Source organism: Pelodiscus sinensis, chromosome 20 (assembly GCF_052426305.1).
Source record: "Pelodiscus sinensis isolate ZL-2025 chromosome 20, ASM5242630v1, whole genome shotgun sequence".
Taxonomy (NCBI): Eukaryota; Metazoa; Chordata; order Testudines; family Trionychidae; genus Pelodiscus; species Pelodiscus sinensis.
The window spans coordinates 20332216-20355642 of NC_143071.1; the positions used below are offsets into that span (position 1 = coordinate 20332216).

General features: G+C 46.9%; 1 protein-coding gene across 3 annotated transcripts in view; it reads right to left on the minus strand.

The window, feature by feature from the left end:
- Positions 1-23427, minus strand: part of PRPSAP1 (phosphoribosyl pyrophosphate synthetase associated protein 1) — a 61657-nt gene that overhangs the window by 12439 nt on the left and 25791 nt on the right. For all 3 annotated transcript variants that reach the window (XM_006136477.4, XM_006136475.5, XM_006136479.4), the window contains exons 5-8: positions 16565-16737; positions 15989-16104; positions 13226-13281; positions 6798-6943 (exon numbers count right to left, since the gene is read on the minus strand). In XM_006136477.4, coding sequence (XP_006136539.1) covers positions 6798-6943; positions 13226-13281; positions 15989-16104; positions 16565-16737 — 491 coding nt within the window. The remainder of the gene's footprint in view (positions 1-6797; positions 6944-13225; positions 13282-15988; positions 16105-16564; positions 16738-23427) is intronic.

The following is a 23427-nucleotide window of genomic DNA, read 5'->3' on the forward strand; positions in this document are numbered from 1 at the left end:
CCTTCCCAGGAATACCCCAACTTTCTAGTGCCTAACATATCCAGAACGGTTTCTACAAAACAGGGATGTAATTCTGGAGACTTTGCTCCTCCCCATTGTCAATTGTGGACTTTTCTACCCCTTTTTGTTCAAAGGAGCCCAAGTTCTAAACTAGTAGCTAATGCTGTGTTTTATAACTCTGCGGAAGAGCTAGTTAGATTCTATTCTGTCTCATCAAAACTAGCAGGAAATGCCCACTTCCAGTTATATTTGTTACTGGTGCAAGATGAAGAAAGAACCCAGCGTGATTGAGACCCTAAGGTCTCGATTTCTGATTGGCAGTTGGTATCAAGCAGAGTACCCCAAGTGTCAGTTCTAGGGATGGTTTTGTGCAACATCTTTATTAAATGACCTGGATGAGGGGATGTATTGAACACTCAGCAAGTTCGCAGAGGACACTAAGCTAGGGGGAGAGGTAGATATGTTGGAGGGTCGGGATAGGGTCCAGAGTGACCCAGACAAATTGGAGGATTTAGGCCAAAATAAATCTGATGAGGTTCAACAAGATCAAGTGCAGACTATTGCACTTGCAAGAATCCCAAGCACTGCTACAGGCTGGGGACTGACTGAGTAAGCAGCAGTTCAGCAGAAAGATCTGGGGATTACAGTGGATAAGAAGCTGGATATGAATCAACAATGTGCCCTTGTAGCCAAGAAGGCTAACAGAATATTAGAGTGTATTAGGAGGAGCACTGCCAACAGATCCAGGGAAATGATTATTCTCCTTTATTTGGCACTGGTGAGGCCACATCTGGAATATTGCATCCAATTCTGGGCCTCTCATTACAGAAAGGATGTGGACACATTGGAGAAAGTCCAGTGGAGGGCAACAAACATGATTAGAGGGCTGGAGCATATGATTTACAAGGAGAAGCTGAGGGATTTGGGCTTATTTAGTCTACAGAAGAGAAGAGTGAGGGGGGATTTGATAGCAGCCTTCAACTACCTGAAGGGAGGTTCCAAAGAGGATGGAGAGAGGCTGTTCTCAGTAGTGACAGATGACAGAATGAGGAGCAATGGTCTCATGTTGCAGTGGGGAAGATCTAAGTTGGATATTAAGAAAAACTATTTCACTAGGAGGGCGGTGGAGCACTGGAATGGGTTACATAGGGAGGTGGTGGAATCTCCATCTGTGGAAGGTTTTAAGTCCCAGCTTGACAAAGACCTAGCTGGGGATGGTCCTGCTTTGGGCATCTGGATCCATGGGAGGGAGGCTCTGGAAGAATTTCACCACGATTTCAAGAGCTTCCATCGAATAGTCAATTAGCTGATTAAACACCATTTAACATCCCTACCCAGAACTCCATCCTATTTCCTCCCTTTTAGTCAACTTCAGAGCAGCGTAATTTGATTGTTTTACATTTGTGTTTCATGCACAGAAGCAATCAAGGTAGTCAGTCAGGCATCAGATTTCTCAAAGGATAAATAAAGAGGAAGGTGAGACACACTAGCTGAACTCATGTCTGGATAACAGAGGACAAAGATTTCTTCCCTAAAACTGTAACTGCACTCAATTGGACAAATCTATGTGCAGGCTATCATTAAGGAGCATTCAAACAATTTAAACCGAAATCTGATCTACCTTAAATCCATTATAATAAAATCCCCAATGCAGATTCTGAAAGGGACCTGGGAAGGTCCTCAAGTCCTGTGCCTTTCATTGAATTAAGACTAAGTAAACTTAGGCCATTCCTGACAGGTGTTTGTCCAACCTGATCCTAAAAACCTCCAAGTAGGGGGATTCCACAATCTCCTTTAGAAACCTATTCCAGAGCTTAACCACCCTTAGAGTTGGAATTTTTTTCTTAATATCTAACCTAAATCTTTCTTGCTGCAGATTACATCTATTACTTCCTGTCCTACCTTCAGTGGGCATGATGGACTACTGACTCACAATCCTATTTACAACCACCCCTAATGTATTTGAAGATGTATTATCTGATAAAGATTTTTTTTCAGGATTTTAAAGTACTTGAAAATCTGCCATCACCATAAGCCTTGATGTAAAATCTACATGCTCTAGTTACGCTAAACAAAACTCTACCCATACCCTACACTTCACCCAAAAATGAGGATAAAAATCAGAGATTAATATTTGCTGTCAGAAGCCAAGAAGAGACACCTGCTCAATTCAGTTTGTCAACCCAGTGTCTTTTAAGTGTGCACTTGTTATACTAACACTTGTGATAATTTCCTTTGTACCCACCCTGTCTCAGCATAACAACTAGCTAATGCATGAAGAACACTGATCTCTAAACATTACATCAAGGACAAGAGAGGAACAAAATACAGGTCTATGTAGCACTTTAAAGACTAACAAGATGGTTTATTAGATGATGAGCTTTCGTGGGCCAGACCCACTTCCTCAGATCAAATAATGGAAGAAAATAGTCACAACCATATATACCAAAGGATACAATTTAAAAAAATGAACACACATGAAAAGGACAAATCACATTACAGAACAGAAGGGGGATGTGGGGGGGGGGGGGGAAGGAGGTGAATGCCAGTGAGTTAATGATATTAGAGGTGGGGAAGGGGAGATGTCTGTGAGTTAATAGAATTAGAGGTGATAATGGGGGAAGCTATCTTTGTAATGGGTAAGATAGCTGGGGTCTTTGTTAAGTCCCATGCGGAGAGTGTCGAATTTTAGCATGAATGTCAGTTCAGAGGATTCCCTTTCAAGTGCAGATTTGAATGTCTTCTGAAGTAGGATGCAGGTTAGCAGGTCATTCAGACAGTGTCCTTTCTGGTTGAAATGACAAGCAACTGTTTTTTCTTTGTGATCCTGTCTAATGTCTGTTTTGTGGGCATTGATTCTTTGGCGAAGTGTCTGAGACGTTTGTCCAATGTACATAGCAGACGGACACTTTCGGCACATGATAGCATAAATTATATTTCTGGAGGCGCAGGAATATGTATTCTTGATCTTATAACTCACTTGGTTAGGCCCAATAATGGTGTCAGCAGAGTGAATATGTGGACAAAGCTGGCAGCGGGGTTTGTTGCAAGGGAAAGTACCAGGGTTGGTATTAGTGTGGTATGTCCTGTGGTTGTTGGTAAGAATCATCTTGAGGTTAGGTGGCTGTCTATAGGAGACTATGGGTCTGTCTTCCAGAGCTTCTTGGAGTTTAGTGTCCTGTTCCAGTATAGGCTGTAATCTATTGATAATGTGTTGGACAGGTTTAAGTTGGGAGCTGTAGGTGATGACAAGTGGTGTTCTATTGTTGGTTTTCTTGGGTCTGTCTTGTAGTAGATGGTTTCTAGGTATTCGTTTGGCTCTTTCAATTTGCTTTTTTATTTCTCCGGGTGGGTAGTTGAGGTTTATAAATGCTTGGTAGAGATCCTGAAGTTTCTGGTCTCTGTCTGTGGGATTAGAGCAGATGCGGTTGTATCGAAGGGCTTGGCTATAGATGATGGATCGTATGGTGTGTTCTGGATGGGAGCTGAAAGCATGTAGGTAACTGTATGAGTCAGTGGGTTTTCTGTAGGGGGTGGTGTCTAATTTTCCATTGTTGATTTGTACTGTGGTGTCCAGGAAATGGATCTCTCGTGTGGAATGGTCCAGGCTGAGGTTAATGGTGGGGTGTAGGTTGTTGAAATCTCTGTGGAATGTCTCCAGTGTTTCTTGGCCATGCGTCCAGATCATAAAGATGTCATCGATGTAGCGTAAGTAGAGAAGAGGTAAAAGGGGACGGGAGTTGAGGAAACGTTGTTCTAGGTCAGCCATAACGATATTAGCATACTGTGGGGCCATGCGTGTATCCATGGCTGTGCCGCTGATCTGGAGGTATAAGTTGTTCTCAAGACTAACACGTCTACATTTCTACCACTATTCTACAAGAGAGGAACACACATTCATGTGCTCGTTCATTCATTATTCTGAAAGCACCAGATCATCCATACCTCTTCAAAGACAGATATCACCAAGCTCATCTGATCGATTTTTGGTTCCGAACCTTTTTTATGTCAGGGACCAACAAACCCATTCACAAACCTTTGGTGGACCAGTAAAAATCGTATTTGCATATTTGCATATTATGCAAATGAATATATACATTTAATGTTATCTGACCACCTAGCCCCAGCCCAGCCCCTTGCTCCCCAGTGCCTAACACCTTTTGACCCCTACCCTTACACCCCAGACCCTTTGACCCTTTAACCTCTGATCCCTACAGCCCATGCTAACACCCTCTTGTCCTGTGATCCCACCATGCCCTTACCCAACATCCCTTTGCTTCCCCACTCCCACACTCCCCAGAATGAGGCTGTCCCCCTAAGAACGTGGCTGTTACTGATGCGTGGAAAAGGTGAGCAGCTGTTGGCAACGCACCCGCTTTCTCCCCAAGCACATCTTTACCCATGGAGGGTGCGAGGGGAGGGAGTGTGAAGCCCTGGCTGGGCCACCATTACTGAGGGGGAGGAGGGAGGAAGGCGCCTTCTCCTCTGTTTCCTCCTGCTGCCACCCCAGCGCTGCTGCTGGCAAAAATGGCCACATAGGCAGAGCATGGAGCCCCGTCTGGCTGCCATTACAGAGGAGGGAGGGAAGTGCCTCCTCCTGCTGCTGCTGCAACCCTACTGCCACTGCCGGCAAAAACAGCCACACAGGAAGGGAGAGCAACCGTTCGAGGCATACATGGCTCCCTCCTCCTTCGTGCCCCCTCGCTCCCCGAGAGCAGAGGAGGGAGGAAGGCACCTCTTGCTCCTCCTCCTCCTGTCGTGCCTCAGCCACCATGGCTGCTGGCGCTGAGTGGCCATGAACAGCCGGCTTGAGCATCAGCAACCGCTGCAGCCCGGCCACGGTCCACAGCCCAGTGATTTGGAACCACCAGCTTGATGGACAGGTACCTCAGCAGCAGAAAGCAACATTCCATGTTCCTCCTTTGCGCGCTCGCTCTCGCGCGCGCACACACACAAAATTTTTTTAGCAGGCTGACCAGCAGCCCAGCTTAGTCCTGATTTGTGATGGGTCTGGGACCTACCTCCGTTGTGGCTCCGCATTTTAAGCATATTAGAAACCGGGCGGCTGGGCAGCCCAGCTCAGTTCCAGGTCACGCCGGGTCCAGGAGCTCAGACCACCCCCTAAACAGGGACTGCTGCCACCTCATGCCGCTGCCTCTTTATCAGAGGCAGCAGCACAGGGCAACAGGCAGCCAGTCCACAAGGGGAGCTAGTTTTTAAACTGGCTCCCCTCATGGACCAGCTCCCACCTGGCATCCCAAACTGCTGACTCGGATACAGTGGCAGCAGTGCAGAGTAGCAGGGGTCTTCTCGGGTGAGAGACCAGAGCACACTGGCTGCCAGCTCCACCCCCAAGGACTATAGAATAGTCGAATAACCAATAAAAATTCATGAGGTTACTCGACTATTCAATTAACCTATATTTAACATCCTTACTTACAACAGTTTTTTAAGGTTTTTGGACCTATAAGCAATATTATAAAACTGTGCTGCAAACTAAAGCAAGAGTGAGACTAGTGAGAGCATTCAAGGTAGCATTCTCAGTAGCAGGAGTTCTTATAAAGACCTTATTCACACTGACCCAGACTTTAAGGTCAGAAGGGACCATTATGATCATCTAGTCTGACCCCCTGCACAGTGCAGGCCACAGAATCTCACCCACCCACTCCTGGAATAATCCTCTCACCTATATCTCAGATATTGAAGCCTTCAAATACTTTGAAGACCCCAAGATGCAAAGAATTCTTCAGCTGTGATCTGTACCCCATGCTACAGAGGAAGGTGAAAAACCTTCAAGGCCTCTGCCAATCTACCCTGGAGGAAAATTCCTTCCTGACACCAAATATGGCAATCAGCTGAACCCTGAGCATGTGGGCAAGACTCAACAGCCAGACACCCAGAAAGTTCTCTATAGTAACTCCTATCATCCCTCCATTTGGCCTATTTACCACTGATAATGAAAGGTCAATTAGTTACCAAGATCATGTTATCTCATCAAACCATCCCCTTCATAAACCCATCTAGCTTAATCTTGAAGCCAGATAGGTCTTTTGCCCCCACTACTTCCCTTGGATGGCTGACCAAACAAGTTGCATTACAATGCTTCCAGAAACAATATCTAAATGAGACTAACTAGCACAATTTTGTTCCCAGTATGGACAAGCACTATTCCAAAGTCTGCTGTAGTTTAAGGCAGTGTTCTCTGCAAGCTGTGCACTTGTGCAGCCATTCAGGGGAGATTCAAATGCTGCCCTGCTGATTAGCGGAGTGCCCACAACTAGGGTTTTTTTCCTACTTGTGATGTACACATAAGAACGTATTCCGTACATGGATGGAAACAATTAGAGGGAACATTAGAGGGTTTTAGGGTATTACCTTCACATTCAGAGGATGGCAGCAAAAAAGACTACATCACGAAAAGAAGAAAAGGACTGTCCACCCAACAGTCTCTCTGCTAATGGCTATTCCTTTGCAAATTTCCCTTTCGGAGTTCAGTAAGATAGTTAGAAGGCATGTTTATTATATTAAAATGAATATCGTGCCATTCGGTGATGCATAAATGATGTGTCTGCATTGACAACTGTCATGTTCTCCAAGCACTAACACCAGCTGAAGCTGCACTGAGGCTAGTGTAATAGTGAGAGATTTGAGAAAGACCTTAGCACAGAAAAGGTCTTCAGATCCAACCTCAACTTTGCCCACATGAGAAGAAGTTCCATCATTACAACAAAGAAGACAGCGAGTACCTTCACCATACCTCCCCCAAAAGTTAAATGGTAACAGAGTGCTAAACTTACAGGGCAGTTCCAGGCCAGAGTGCACGGTGGTATTTTTGACAGTTGGGGGAGAGTGGCGGCCGTCATCCATGTCCTGCTCCGTACACTGAGCCTCTCCGTGGATCACCGCTAGTCCCAGACGCAGTCTCTCAGCATAAGACTGGGCTCTGCATGAAAACCAGAGCAGGTTGGGGGGGGGAGGGGGAGGCGGAGAGAACGCATGAGAACAGCACTGGAAAGGCCCTCTAGCTTGATATACTTTTTAATCACGTTTAATCCTTGCCTACAATGAAGAAGGGAATTTAGGACCCTGCCACTGTGCCACTAAACTTCCCAACAAGCTCCTTCCAATTGTGTAGACTGGTGCTAGGAAATAACTCCTTTTAAACACACAGTCTTCCAATATCCCAGCACCCAGTACCTCCCCTCTTCTCTAGCCCCTCCATTCCATTACCAGTAGGTTTTTTGTGTTCAAAAACCAGGGAGATGCGGAGCAAAGCCACGGAGGACCCGGGAGGCGGGACTGCGGTGCATCTCGGTCCCCTGCCAGCGTCTCCCTGGTCTGCTGGGGGGGGGGGGGGGCAGCTAGTACGCCCCCCCCCCGTCCCCCAAGCAGTCCAGGCTTTTCTCCGGACGCCTGTGGTAGAGCAGCTGGGGCGCTGCCAGTTGGTCCCGCAGCGCCGCTCTGGGCGCTACTGGACCAACCCGGCAGCACCCCAGCTGCTCTGCACCAGGCGTCCTGATTCAGCCGCTGCTGGTCAGTTTCAGCAGCGGCTGAATCAGGACGCCTGGGGCAGAGCAGCTGGGGTGCTGGTGGATTGGTCCAGTAGCGCCGAGGAGCGGTGCTACTGGAGCAACCCAGCAGCTCTGCCCAGGCATCCTCAAGTCAGCCGCTGCTGAAACTGACCAGCGCTGACTACAGGAAGCCCGAGGCAGAGTTGCTCTGCCCCGGGCTTCCTGGAATCAGCCGCTGACCAGTTTCAGCAGCAGCTGACTTGGGTGTCGCCTGGGGTTCTTAAGTTGAATCTGTATGTAAGTCGGAACTGGCGTCCAGATTCAGCCTGTTGAAACTGATCAGAGGCTGATTCCAGGAAGCCCGGGGCAGAGCAACTCTGCCTCAGGCTTCCTGTAGTCAGCCGCTGGTCAGTTTCAGCAGCGGCTGAATCTGGACGCCAGTTCCGACTTACATACAGATTCAACTTAAGAACAAACCTACAGTCCCTATCTTGTACGTAACCCAGGGACTGCCTGTACCGTGTATAGCGGTTCTGCCATTAGTGTTGCTAGCTCTTCGACTCTCCTGCTGGAAGTGATGGCTATCTGAAAGGCTACTTTCATGGAAAGGGGTAGCCACGAACAAGTTGCTAGAGGTTCAAAGGGTGGTTTAGTTAGGCTTTTAAGGATGTGGTTCAGGTGCCAGATGACTGGAGACCATACAGTTGGGAAAGTATTTTGGAGACCTGTAAGGAAGCGTTTAGCAAGTGGGTGTGAAAAGAATGAAGTCCCATCATTGGTTCTATGGAAGGCTGCTATTGCTGCTGCGTGAACTTTAATAGTGTTGAAAGAGAAGCCCATTTATTTTAGATCCAGTAGGTAGTCTAATATGATGGGGATAGGTATCGTGTTGGGTGGCATGGGATGGTTCTGTTTGATCCACTCAGAGAACCTCATCCACTTGTAAATGTAAGTTTTCCTCATGGATTCTCTTCTACTATTAATTAGAATCTGTTTTACTCTTTCTGGAGCAGGTATTTTCAGCATTTTGGAGCCAAGAAGGAGCCACGCCTGCAAGTGCAGTTTGTCTGGATTGGGATGGAAAATCCTGATGTGATGTGAATGACAAGCTTGTGTTGTGGGGGAAAGACGTGAGGATCTGTGCAGGTAAGGGAACCAAGTTTGCCTTGACTATGCTGGTGCAACCAAGACTACACAAGCGTGTTCTTGTCTGATTTTCGTGATGATTCTGTGTATTAAGGGGATCAGTGGGAATGCATATAAGAGGGTTGCGTCCCATTTCAGGGAGAAAGCGTTGCCTAGAGATCCCTTTCCCAGAACTGCTCTGGAGCAGAATAGATGGCATTTTTAGTTGGCTCTGGTTGTGAATTAAGTCTATGTCCGGCTGACTCCATTTGAGGAATACTTCCTTGAGGGCTCGAGAATCTATTTCCCATTTGTGATGATCAGGGAAGATGCAGCTGAGGGTGCATCTGCCGTCATGTTGAATACCGCCAGGACGTAGGTAGCTATGGGGGTGATGTGGTGGGTAATGCACCAGTTCCATAGTTTCGGTTCTTCTATGCATAGGGAAATAGATCGGGCCCCACCCTACTGGTTGATATAATACATGCAGGTGGTACTGTCTGTCATGACATTGATTGTTTTGTGAGCTATGTACTGTAGGAAGTGACAGCAGGCATAATGGATTGCTCTGAGTTCTAGGAAGTTGATGTGGAATGTTTGTTCGGTGAACAACCACTTGCCTTATACAGTGTGAGGACTCAATGATGGGCCCCCTATCTGTGGTGATAGTAACAATGGTGGTTGGTTGTTGAAAAGATACACCCCTGCAGTATGTTGGTCGGGTCCATCCACCAATCCAGAGAGTTGAGAACGCGTGGTGGAATAGTGACAGTTTTGGAGAGGGGCGGGGTCCTTGGAAGGGATGTACAGTTGTAGGTAGCCAAGCTTGGAGACACCTCATGTGTTGTCTGGCCAACCACACCATATAAGTGGTTGCAGCCATGTGACCCAAGATTTTGAGGCATTTGCGCACTGTTGTAGTTGGGGTTGTGTGCGCCGCAATTATGAGGTTCTGGAGGGCCTCAAATCTGTGTTTGGGCAGCGTTGCCCTGACTAAGATGGTATCTATGTGTGCTCCTATGAACTCCAGAGTTTGAGTGGGTTGGAGTGTAGATTTCTGGTAATTTATGTGGAAGCTTCCACATAAATTAGGAGGCTGATAGTAATCACTTCCTGCTGGCGTAGGTGTGCAGCAACAGTGGCCAGAGTCTTAGAGAAAACTCTAGGGGTTGCCAAAAGGCCAAATGGAAGAACACAATATTGGCAGTGTCCCACAGTAAAGCGTAGGAAGTGTCAGGGAGCAGAATGTATTGTTATGTGGAAGTATGTGTCCTGAAGATTGAGAGCTGAGAGCCAATCTCCATGATCTAATGCTGAAATAATTGTTGCTAACGTCACCTTTATGAATCTTCTGTATATTACATACTCACTGAGCCTCCTTAGATCTAAAATGCATCTCCACCCGCCTGTTTTCTTTTCCACTAGAAAGTATGTTGAATAGAATCCCCTACCTTGAAAGGCTGTTGTCAGTGGCTATAACTCTCCTATATGCAGAAAGTGTTGAACCTCCTGTTGGAGGAGGATGTCACGAGAGGGGTCCCTGAAGAGGGACGGGGAGGAGGGTTGGGGAGAGGGAACAGCAATGAAGGTGATAGAGTAGTTCACATTCATGAGCTCTAGTACCCATCTGTCTGATGTTATTTGTGCCCATTGGTGTAAAAAGTGCCGTAGGCAGTGACTGAACTGAAGTTGTCCAGCTGGTGATGTGGTCATAGCAGGGGTGTGTCTGTGACTCCAGATCAAACCTTCAAACTTGCTGCTTAGATGATGAAGGTTGGGACATTGTGAGTTGTTGTTGGCACTGAGGTCTGCGTTTTTGTCTAAAATCTTACTGAGGCTGCTGTCTGTACTGCTCTCTAGGTCTTGGATAGGTGTTGTATCTGAACCTCTTATTAGGTGGTGTGTACGTGCCAAAGAGTTCTCAGTGTTGTTCAGGAGCCCTTCAGAGAGTGTAAGACCTCATCCGTTTGTGGCGAAAAGGTCAGTTTTATCAAATGGGAGATCTTCTACTTTGTGCTGTAGCTCTCTAGGTATACCAGATGCCTGGCGCCATTAAGCTCCATGAATGATGATGACAGTTGCAGTGGTGCGTGCTGCGATGCTGGCCATATCTATAGAGGATTGTAACGTGGTGCGTGAGATAGTGTGCCCCTCCTGCAAAATAGTCAGGAATGTTGGCTTTTTGTGCTCCGACAGGAACTGGAGGAGCTCTTGTAGTTTGGAGTAGTTCATATAATCATAATTGGCGAGCATGGCAGTATAGTTAGCTGCCCTTAATAGTAGGGCTGCTGATGAGTATACCTTTCTGCCCATGATATCAAGCTTCTTAGCTCTTTGTCTTGGGGAGTAGATCTCATGTTTGGCTTTATGTCTGGCTGAGTCAACCACCAGGGAGTTAGGTGGTGGATGTGGAAAAAAAAAAAGTCCATGCCATTAGGTGTGATTAACTATTTATGGTCAGCCCTCTTGTTGATGGGTGTAATTGATGGTAGGGTCCGCCAGATATTATCGGCAGGGTCCATAATGGCCTCAGCCATTGGAAGCACGATCCCTGAAGATGGAGGTTGCAGTGTATACAAAAGTCTGTACTGTTTTACTTGTACCTTTTCCAGGTCACATTCCTGTGCTAGAGCCACTCTCTTGAAAAGTTCCTGGAATTGTTTAGAATCATCCGATGGTAGTGGGGATGATGGCCTCATCAAGTGATGATGAGGAGTTGAATAGTGGGGATCTGTCTTCCCCTTCTGAGAGTGAGTCCTCCACCTCTGATTGTAAACGTTCTGGGGAGTTCGGTGCCGTGTCTCTGGGTCCAGGCTGAGAGGATAGTGGTGGTCTCTTGGATGGTGTGGAAGGAGCAGTATGATGGCTATTGCGAGACTAGGTATCCCAGGGATGCCACTGGTTGGGATAAGGAGGTGGTAGTTAAGGCCAATGGTGTGCATACCAGGGAGATCGTTAAAGTGGGTGCAATGGTCTGGAGGAGCAGGATTCCCAAGGAGGGTATCGCTGAGTAGGGCTGGAATGCTGAGAAGAAAAGCAGCTATGAGAACCGCTGCCAGCCTCACTTGGCGAAATAGATGGAGATAGTGACCTGGGTGAATGAGCAGACCACACCAATGATGACAGAGATGGTGGTACTGATGAAGCACGGGCTAAAGGTGATGTATGGTTCTGTGAATAGTCAAGCAGCGGTGCCAAAGCAGATTGTGGTTGATGCCGCTGATGGCGTAGGAGATGGTACCTTCAGAGGAGGCAGGGCGGTGTGGGGTTTCTTAGGTGCCACATGTGGTGCCATCTCCTGTGTCATTTTCAGCACGGATATGTGGTATTTCGGCCGGCACCATGGATTCAGCCAGTGTGGCTGGTGCCGATGTTTTCTGTCTGGGCTCTGAATGAGCTTTCTTCTGCGTCATCGAATGTTTAGGCGGTGCTGTACCAGAGGTGCCAGGCTTATCTCCTATGCTCACACCAGCTGAGCTTGGTCCTGGAGGTATTGAGTTCACCGGTCAAACCGGGGTTTTTGCCTCCGACCCTCGTCCATACCTCTTGATTTAACCGGTTCCTTGCCTCTGGGGGGCAAGTCATTACACTGTGGCTGAATCGATTTTTTGTATTGGTATATCTTCAGCCTATTGGCGCGGCTGTGTTGAGCTCTGGCTGTAAGACTGGAGCAGTGTGTGCACTTTTGCATCAAGTGGGCCCTCCTGAGACACTTTATGCAAGAGGCATGACCGTCTAAGGCTGGCATAGCCTCCCATCAAGAATCACAATGTCTGAAGCCTGGAGAGCCAGGCATGGGGACAAATGGGGTAATGAACAACAAAGAACTGTTTGTTTGTTTTTTAAAAGGAAAAATGGGGGGCGGTGGCTAGGGTAGGAATCGAATCTTAGAATTAAGGAGAAAACTGAGAATTAACAAATTTTATTGCCTTTTTTTTTTAAAGGTGAAGCAAGGGCGAGTCAGTGGAGCTCCATATGCTGCTGAGGATGGTAGAGAAGGAACTGAGGGAGCTGTGCCACACATGTGCCTAAAGAATACAAATGGCACAAGGAGGCGCCATGGCGCACTGCTACACAAATCTCCCGTCACTGGCATGAGGACACACCAGCACCCAAAGCCATGGGGACATCACTTGAAGTATAACAGACCCTTACTGCAGCCATCATTGTACAATGGTGTGGGGTCATGGGCTAGATCCAGTTTTCCTAATAATACTCTCCATATTAGCACTGAATAGAGGCAACAGGTGTGACTATGTAGTCTGTCTCTACCTGATACTGGCTCTATCACCCTTTAAACGAGCGAGAAGCTCAGACAACTTCTAACACCCAGGTAAACAGAAACTGTTCAATACTCCAGCTGCTAGGAGTTCCAAGTCTGGGCCTCCCACAAAGTGTAAAGGTTGGTTGTGTGACAATCCAGACACTTGCACCAAATAGATTGGTGGCACTAAGTTTGAATCCAGTGTTTTACTGCAAAACAGTTGGACAGACAGATTTATTGTCTCAGGAGACAATGCATTCCATAATACCAGATCACAGCAAGTTTTATCAAAATGTACATCCAGACAGCCAGGAAGCAAATTTACCTTTTCGCTGCATCAGGAGATTTGGCTACAATAACTGCATTTCTGTAATTTGGAATCTGGATTAAAAAGAAAAAAGTTACTAAAATGTAGAGTACTGAATACTTTAATATATATAGTACTTATTCTTAACTCATTACAGTTTGGGTGGACAACTGTGTCTACATCTTTATAATCAAGGGCAATAGTGGGAGAACCTCATGCTGTAGTACTAATGAAAGGAAAAAATTCCATTCTAACACCAGTGATATAAAGGGCAGTAAGAAATGTGTATATAAGCTGCACCAAAATATTATGTAGCACTCAAATTAGTGCTCAAAATACTTCAAGCAATACAATTAGTTCATAGAATTCACTACAGATTGAACCCCTCTAGTTTGGCGCATTCAGATCTGTCAACATCCATGGTCCGGCCGATGTCCACTTAGGGTTTTGGGCAAGTTTCCCCCAGCCCCCTGAAGCAGTGGTTCCCAAACTTTTATTATTCTGTGGACTGGCAAACCCATTCACACACTTTTGATGGATAGGTAACATTTTACTTACATATTTGCATATTCATTGTGCAAATATGCAAGTAAAATTATGCCTGTCCGTCAAAACTCCTGGCCCCCAGAGCTGCTACAAACAGCCAGCTTCAGCTCTGGCAGTCACCACGTGGCAGACAGCAGTGGCAGCTGAAGCCAGCTGTTCATGGTAACTGTGGGGGCAGGGGCACACCCCAGCTCTGAGACCCCCCCCCCCAGTGCCATCCATAACCCCAAGAGGCCCCCTCCCACTCCTCCATTACCCCCCAGCACCAGCCCAACCCCAGAGTCCCCTGCACCCAACCACCTGTGCCAGGCTCCTGCCCTCACAGCCCCCCAGTGCCCACCCCCCCAAACTCCTCAGCACCAACCCCCTACACCTTACAGCCCCCCCCCATCACCAGATCCCCCAGTGCCAGTGCCTCCTGTTTCCAGAGCCCCACTATACCCAACCCCTTCAGAGCTCCCCCCAGTGCCAGTCCCCAATATTAGCCCCATCCCCAGAGCCTCCCAGTGCCAGTCTGGCCCCTGTAGCCCCTCCACTACTAGCCCCATCCCAGAGCTCCCTCAGTGCCAGCTCCCCACCCTGGATGTTGCAGTGCACCCCAGTATCAGCTCCACGCCTCTTAGAATCTCCACCCCTTAGAACAGTGTTTCTCAACTTTATTAAAAAAGTACCCGTTTCAAAAAAAAAAAAAAAAAAAAAAAAAAAAAAAAATTGTAAGTACCCCCTTTAAAAAAAAAATTGTAAGTGCCTCCAGTACCTACAGTTTTCAGAGAGAGACAAATTTATTCTACCATTGCAACACATTTGTTTAAACAACTCCATCGTAGCCGGGCGGACGATGACATTTTTGGGTGTAAAAAGTACAAAAATAATAAAGCTCTGTAAAACAAAAATTCAGTTTTCTCCAAATTTCAGTTGTGTTGGGGTACTCGAGAGAAGTCTGGAGTATGTCCAGGGTACTCGTACCACTGGTTAAGAAACATTGCCTTTGAGTTCTCCACTACTACCCCTGCCCCCTTCACCTAGCCTTGTGCTGCCTCCCAGCTGGGCGCTGCTGCCATGGTCACAGCTACTCTAAGACTGCCATTCTTGGTGCTGCACGGTCCTCCTGCCTTGCAGCAAACTGCTCTTCTGTCTTCTGAGACACAGGGCAGGACAGGCATCTCCCAACAGCTTCGGCGGGAGAGGAGGTGCTGGGCAGTATACCACAGCCCTAGCCCCCAGCACCACTGTGGCCCGGCAGCCAGCGGTTCACGGCCTGGCACAGATCTGTGGAACAGCGGTTGGGAACCACTGCTCTAAAGTTTGTTTATAGCCACCAGTCCTCATTGTTCTATGCTGTTATTTAGTTCTAATTTATCTGAAATGTCTTCTAAGAGCCCAGTAAGCAGTGGAAGTGTTGCTAGACAATCATGACCTCCCATGGTTTGGCAAATCTCTAGTTCAGCACTGGTCATGTCCCAAGGGTACTGGCTGGGTCCTGAGGATACCGGCTGAGAGAGGTTCAATCTGTATTAAGAAACATTTTGTCATTCTTCACCACCTTTCATTATTGGCTTCAACAACTATAAAAGGTGCACACTGCAGAACACAGCTATTTCTTTGGGTACATTTACACCCGATGCAGAAATATCTACACTAGCTGCGTTCAAGCTAGCATGGTAGCAGAAGGGTAGCCATAGTGGTGTAAGTGGCAAGATAAGCTAATTGCTTGAATACTTTGGGTGACAAGCCTGTCCCAGCATAAGAAATAGAATTGCACTAGCCTCAGAGCTAGAATGGGTATATCTACCAGAGATAGAAGTGACACTGAGATGGAGGGCAGGGACAGCTGGGTACCCCTCTTTGTTAACTTGTTGGCTTGGGAGGGGGAGGTGTGCATGTGTGCGTGCGTCCACATATGCATGTCCCCTGCTCTGCAGAGCTGGGGTTGGGCGGCCGGCACATGTGGTGCACCAAGGCCTAGGCTATGCCATGCTATTCTCCACGGGCAGTGTGCAGGGTTGGGGAGCCCCTTCTCCAGTGCCCCGCTGTGCCCAGCTGGGCTGGAGACAGCCCTGGGCACTGCCTGCCAGCAAAGAACTGGGCCGGGCAGGGAAGAGACTCTGCTCTCCCCACCTCTCTTCGCCATCACTATTTTGGCTCTTCGTCTTTAACAGGTTGGCCACCCCTGCTATATATCATCAGATAAAGGTTAAATGCAAATGAATATGGATAAAACGTGAGAAACCTTACTTCTTCCTGTATATACTGTAGCAAGAAAGGAGATGCCCTTAAGTTGTCTACTGGAAAACTGAAGAAGCCTTGGATTTCCTTTTGATGAAGATCCATAGTGATAATGTGTGTTAAACCTAAACACACCAAAAAAAAGAGTGAATCACTAAATAGCCTCTCCTATTCTCAAATGTTTTCTGGAATATACAATCCATGTGTGTCCAAATTTCATGTTCTCTAACTTATCCTATGTCAGTATACTTTAGGCCACATTTTAACAGATGCTTCAAAGCCTTTTCTTGTACCAGCTTATACGAGTACTGACAACCAGCCACTGACAACGCAGCACCAGAGAGAACATAATATAGGCATATTAATACAGCATCCCTAATCAGATATTTATGGATCATCCCCAGATACAACTGTAACAGATAGATGAACAAATATTAATTTCCCCAACAGGGGCTGAGAACTTGGGGCTTGCCTCCAAGTATCAGAAGGGAGGTAAGGAAGGACAGCTGATTCCCAGGGGTTCATGGTAGTTGAACAAATTATGAAGGCCAAAATTCTTGCTGCCTTCTTGCATGACTCACTCACCTGCTTTGGCTAGCATAGAAGCCAGCAGTTTGCAGACTATGGAGCCCCTCTTCCTCATTTTGCTTTGTTTGCTATAGGGGAAGTAAGGGATGACCCCAATAATATTCTTGGCGCAGGAAGTCTTCAGTGCATAAGCCATTATCAACAATTCCATTACAGCAGTGTTCACATCTCTAAGAGAGGTTTGAAAACCATTCCAAATATTAGTGAAGAAGTATTCTGATAACAATTCCATCCCACAGTCTCTAGCTTCTTTATTTAGTGTTCAGAAAGTAATTTGTTTTGCGCCTTTTTTAGATAAAGCTTCTAACATACATGATTTGATAAAATTAAACAGAACTTGCTACCAAAAGTCAAATTAACAGCTACCACTCCTCACCCTTAACTCTGATTCCTTGCTTTTTCCTTGTTTATGGCCTTTCACACCTTTTAGTGTTCAGGCTGTCAACTATAGAGAAAATGGGGTTTAGCTCTTGTAGCATTTGTTGAGTTAAATATACTAAAACCATAGACCTTCAATCAGCTTTTACCACAGACCAAGCTCTTAAATAGTAATAATGAACTTCTGTATAAGTTCTATAGCAAAAATAACATATTGGTACTATAAATCAAAGCTTGTCAAGGTGAACAAAAGGAGGGAATTTGTTCAACATGTGCAGCTGGCTTTATACAGAAACAAATTACCTTAGATCAACACACCCTGCTGCAACTTCTTCTAGAAAGTGATATCTTTCTCCAATACTTCATTGATCTCTATGTTAGTACGGTATAAGCTTCGTTATCTGGCATGTTGGGGAAATAAGGGTTGCTGGTCAAATATTCTGGCTAACAAAGTTCAAAGTGTGGGAGAGGGTTCCGGGCTGAGGCAGAGTATGGTATGTGGGTTCTAGGCTGGGGGTGCAAGCTGCAGGGTGGGGCCACAAATGAGAGGTTCACAATGAGGGGGATCCAGGCTGAGGCTGAAAGAGTACAGAAGGGGGTATCGCATAGAATCTCTGGATATACACTTTATATCTGCATCTGTGTATATGGATAGCTGTGGCTCATTTTTGCAGATATGGATGTGGATTAGGAATGTAATAGTTAAACTAATGCTAATCTGTTAATTGGTTAATCTATTAATTTTACCAGTTAAACTCCCAGTCACCGCTGGGAGCCTGCAGTGCTAGCAGCCCGTGGAGTTAGGGTTGCCAGATGGTTTCAACAAAAATACCGGACACACTTGACATTACATCTTATTTAGAAAATACTGGACATTTATATTTTCTCAATTTGTTTCCCAAACAGAAAGTTCAAATACTGGACTGCCCAGTTCAAAACTGGACACCTGGCAACCCTACATGGAGTGTTTAACCGTGTAACTGATTGAATTTCAATCGATTACATGGTTAGTGGTTTTCTTTTTAATTTTTACATCTTTAATGTGAATACAAATTTTGTATCCAATACCCACAAATTTGCAGGGTATCCATGATCCACACTCACACATGTGGATGCGGATATCCATGGCTCATTTTTATGTCTCCAGATGTGGATAAAGAATTTTGTATCCACACAGGAGTTCAATATAGGATGTTAAATTGCAGTTATTGGACTAATCGTGTAGTCAACACAATTAGCCAATAAAGACTGCTCTGCAGAGCTGCAGCAGCGGTAGCTCCAGGAGCCAGCTCAAGGCAGGCCTGAGTAGTCCCGGCTCTTGGTGGCCTGTAGCTCTGCATTTTAAATGGAGTAAGAGCAGCTGGACTCTCACTACATTTAAAATGCAGAGGTGCAGTGTCCCGGACCAGCGCAAGCCAGGTCTCCTTGCTCCTGGTGGCTAGAGCTGGCTGCTGCAAACAGGGCTTGGTGCCAGAGCAGCCTCTGTTCACATCAGCTGGGGTGGCCATGGACAGGGGCTGCTGCCAGAGTCATCCCTGGCCATCGTGAACAGAAGCTGCTCCGGCACCAGCCCGTTTGCAGCGGTCAGGGCTGGCTGTGGACAGGGACTGCTGCCACAGCAGCCCCTGCGCGCAGCCAGCCTGGTCACCACAAACGGGCTGGCTGGCAGTAGCAGCCACTGTCCGAGGAGAGGTCCAGCTCCCTGCTGGGACCCCCCACAGACAAGGGCTACCCCTGGCAAGCCATGGTCCATCTTGGGCAAAGGCTGCTTCGCAGCAGCCTCTCCTATCTTCCTCACCCCCCGCCCACTGCTTCTGATCGAGGCAATGGGGCGGGGGCAGGCAGCACTACAAAGATGTTGTTGGGGGGAACTGGCTTCTATGCTGGCTCCTGTCCCCCCCCCCTTTGCTGGACAAGGGAAGGGGGCGGGAAGCGAGTAGTCGATACTGAAGTTGACGATTACTCGCTAACAACTCTACTCTAGTATGGGATTCAGTCTCAAGCAGAGAGTTTGTGGGAGAAAGAGGGGAGAGTTAGGATGTAGGAGGGAGTTTGGATTCAAGAAGAGGATCTGGGCAGGGCTTTCAGGTGCCAGAGGGGCTGAGGTGCCCAATCCAGTTGGCACTCACCTCAGGTGGCTCCCCAGTAGTGGCAACATATCCCTACTGCTCCCAGGAGGAGGAGCGGCTAGGTACCTCTGTATGCTGCGTCTGCCTGCTGGCACTGACCCTGCAGGTCCCAGTGGCCACAGTTCCCAGCCAATGGGAACTGCTAAGCCAACATGGGAGTCCTAATGGTTATTTCTGTGCCTAAGAAAAACAGGGACATGTCACCACTTCCAAGGAGCCCCACAGAGCCAGGTAAGGAGCCTGCCAGACCTGTGCCAACTGGCTCAATTAAAATCAGAAATGCTGGTTTAATAGAACTGGCTGGTACAGGGCTGGATAATGCAGGTTTCACTGTATTTTGTTTAGCTCATTGTTAGAAGTGAAAATGTGAATGAGTTTTATTGTGAGAAAAGGAATCTCTAAAAGCCCAAACCATATTACAGACCACCATGATCAGGAAGTTCGATCTTCTGGCCACAGCAACGTTTACAGATCCCATGACCCCAGTACCTCTTGAGAAACCCACAAAGAAGAAAGATCAGATCTTAGGCTACAAGTTGTGAAAGCATGTATTTAACAAGCTTCCGCCAACATGATTTTTTTCTAATATATGCTGGAGTTCAACCAGATCAACATTTCATGATGAATATTTTGGAGAGAAAATTACTTTTGTAACTAATACATGTCATCCCTGCAGTCTGTATCATTAAGTTAGGATCCAAATCATGGAACATGTTTCCTTAAAATGTTCAGTGTAAATGAACAAGTGACTTCCCCTCCGTTGTCCAACTCCAAAAAACAGCACAGCATAAAGTGCAGACTAGGGATTTTAAATTTAGATTAATTGGCTAATCAAATAGTCAATGCAATTTGCATCGACTATTTGATTAGTTGACAAGGCCACCTCTGCCTTTGAAGTGTAGCAACAGTCCCAGGGTTGTTGCTACACTTCCAAGGTGAAAGCATTGCGGGGAGCATGGGGCCAGCGGGGGTTTCAAGCAATCACCTGCTGACCCCATGCTCCCTGTGGCATTTCAAAGTGGCAGAGCCACATGGAGCCCAGGTTCAGCAGGGGAGTCTATTAGCGTGTCAACTATCTGATAAGCATTTGCTTATTGGATAGTTCACTAGTTGTTCACATCCCTAGTGCAGGCAATATATTTTGCTGGAAGCCAGCATCTCTGCGCTACTCATGTTTTCAGGAGATGAAAGACAGGCTGCATCAAACAATAATATCAATGCTAAACCCCCCAAGCAACAGCTTCTATTGGGAAGATCCATTGAAAAAGGTGAATATTGAAACATATACCCAGATCATGGCAGAAAGACCTGGGAGAAAAGACCCATCTTAACTAACTTTGGGCATACTGACAAGACAGCTATGCTTTATCTATAAAAAACATTCCTTCAGCCCACTTTAGATAAGGAGAGACTTAAGCATAGTGTTGCTTTCCACTGAATATGGTGGTGTTGGTTACCAAATGTTCTATCCTATCCTGGCAATAAGCTTTGACTCAGCTATACGGGGATGAATGACAATTTAGAGCAGGGGTGGGCAATAATTTGTGGCCGAGGGCCACTTCAAAAATGTGTGAAGTGTCCAGGGGCCGCTCCGGAAGGGGCAGAGCCTAATCCGGAAGGGATGGGACCAGAATGTTTTTGGGCTTCCCCACCCCCAGACCATAATTGGACTGGAGATGGGGCAGCCCCTTTGCCCCCCCTTCCTACTAGGCGCTCATGCCCCTGGCAAGGAGGGAAGAGGCTTCCCACTCCCCCAGGCCATTAGCCTGGGAGTATGGAAAGTCTCCTCCCATTCTAACCCCGCACTGCGAGCACGTGGCACTTCAAAGTGCCACATGCTGCTCGCAGGGCAGGAAGACACATCACACGCTTCCCTGCCCCCAAGCCGATTGGCCTGGGAGCGAGGGAGCTGTGAGAAGCTTCCCTCACCCTGCTCCTGCCCCGCGCGAGCGTACAACACTCCTCGCAGGGTGGGGGGGGGGGGGGGGGAAGGGCAGAGGAAACTTTGCACACTCCTCCTGCCCTCAGGCCAATCAGGGCTTGGGGGCAGGAGAGTGTGTGATATCTCCTCCTGCCCTGTGAAGAGCACTTCAAAGCGTTGTGTGCTGCTCACAGGGCAGGAGGAAGCTTCACGCGCTTCCCTGCCCCCATATCCGGCCCGCAAAGGCCCTTTTGCCCACCCCTGATTTAGAGCCTTGTGGAAAATATAAGCACCACAGGTCGGAAAGTCCAGTGATATCCTCAGAACAAAGACATCCTTACCCACTCTATTACACCAGCTGTCATGAGGAAACTGTGAAATTATACATCAGTCCTTCAATACACCACTACTACACACAGATACACATCAGTATAACCCTACCGAATTCCCAGTCCAAACTGGTCAATTTCACAATTTCAGATGTTTACACAGCATTCTAAACATGGGGGTTCTGACTCAAAATGGGACGGGGGAGGAGGGCAGTTTGCAAAGTTTTTGTAGGGAGGAGTACACCTCTCCCAGCCCGTAGGGAGGGGACAAAAGGGTGTGGTAGGGTGAGCAGAGGGGAGAGCTGCTGCAGCTGAGGGAAAGGGGCTCCTCCTCCAGTCAGACAGCTCCCTGCAAGGTAGCTCTGAACCGCTGGGTGAGGCTCATTAAGCAGCTGTGCAACTTAGCAGGAACCTTGGTCTTGACCTATAGTTTGAAAACCACTGATCTAGTCTGACCTCATGCATGTTGTAGGCGGGGATGTTAACCAGTTAAGCACTAGCATTTAACCAGTTAACTATTTTAAGTCTCTTAAATTAGGCCTGGCACGCCTCAGCTGTGAGGTCCTGAGCACCCAGCCTGTCTCCTCTGCAGCTGGGGCTACTCCAGCTTCACTAGCAAGGGCTGGTTAACCATTTAACTGGTATGCATACCAGTAAGCCTCATGCTTATCAGTAAACTGTTTAACATCATCAGTTGCAGCTATGTTGGGCAAGGGAAATATGGTAAAAACCTCAATTCTGAGACTTCCGGGATGGTCTCTCTTCCACAAGTCCATTGCAACTCCTCAGAAGCCAGTGCAGGCATCTCAAGTTACTGATTGCTGAGACTGAGTAAAGGGCAGTACAGCCTCTCTCCGACTTACAAACTGGTTACAGACCAAGCAATTGGTCGTAACTCGGTTTGTTCGCAAGTCGGACCCCATTGAGTTACACGTGACCGCACTGTTTGTAAGCACAGATCGCGTTCGTAACTCAGGGTCCGCCATTTATGACAGTTTTGGTCGTAACTGCGAACGGTTGTAAGTCGACTGTTCGCAGCTTGGGGACCGGCTGTACTCTGACCACACTGAGTTCTACTTTCTCCCTGAATAGGGTTATGTTCCTGAAAGCTCTGAGACCAAGAGTAATCCAAGTACCATTCCATTCAACTACTGATTTGTTTTGTGCATCTCAAGTGTTATACAACTAACTAGTCCCATTCTAGCTTCATTACTTCCCCGATCTCTGGAAACTAACTTCTATTTGTTTCTTCGTGAACATTCTGAGTGTTTGTTAGCCTACTGGCTCTATTAGCCTGCATATACAAGAAAGCTTTGTGTGCTATGAAACACCCAGCCAAGAATTATATAAAACAGCCCCTGCCTCTCAGGAAGGCAAATGAACAAAGAGCCATTTATTTCCTTCAGTAGTATGGTCATGTCAGTAAGGCTGAGAGGTGAGAGAAGGATGCTATTCTCCATGTTACATTTTTGGCTTTTAAAAATGCACTGTTTAAAGGACACTTTGGAACTTTACATTTTATATCGCCTTTTCTTTATTTATATTTTTATGTCACAGAAAATTTTAAAAACAAACACAAATGAGGATTGAGTACCACTGATTTTAAAACCATGAAAATGACTATGTTCATTTCAGGAAAACAACCCATATATGACAAACATAAAAGAAAAAGAACGGAAGGAAAAGAGAAACTACAGTGGTGAGTGATGTATAACTGCACAAAAGCAAACTCACTTAAATGGCTGGTCACCTTTGCCTCCTTATGTCTATCACATTCATCCTTTCTGGAGGAAGTACTACACTAGAGGTTAAACCTCTCTAGTCCAGTACTTTCTGGTCAAGCAACATCTGTGGTCCAGCATGATTTTAGTTAGCCAGATGTCTATTTATCATGGGTGTGGCCAAGTTTCCTGCAGTCCTATAAAGTCTGTATACAGCCACAAGTCCTGGCTTTCAGTGTTCTGTGCTGTTATTTAGTTTTATTTTACCCCTATATGTCTTCAAAGAGCCCAGTAAACAGTGGAAATGTTGGTAATACTGCTAGACAATACTAATCTCTTATGGTTGAGCAAATTCTCTAGTTCGGGACTGGTTGGGGCCAAC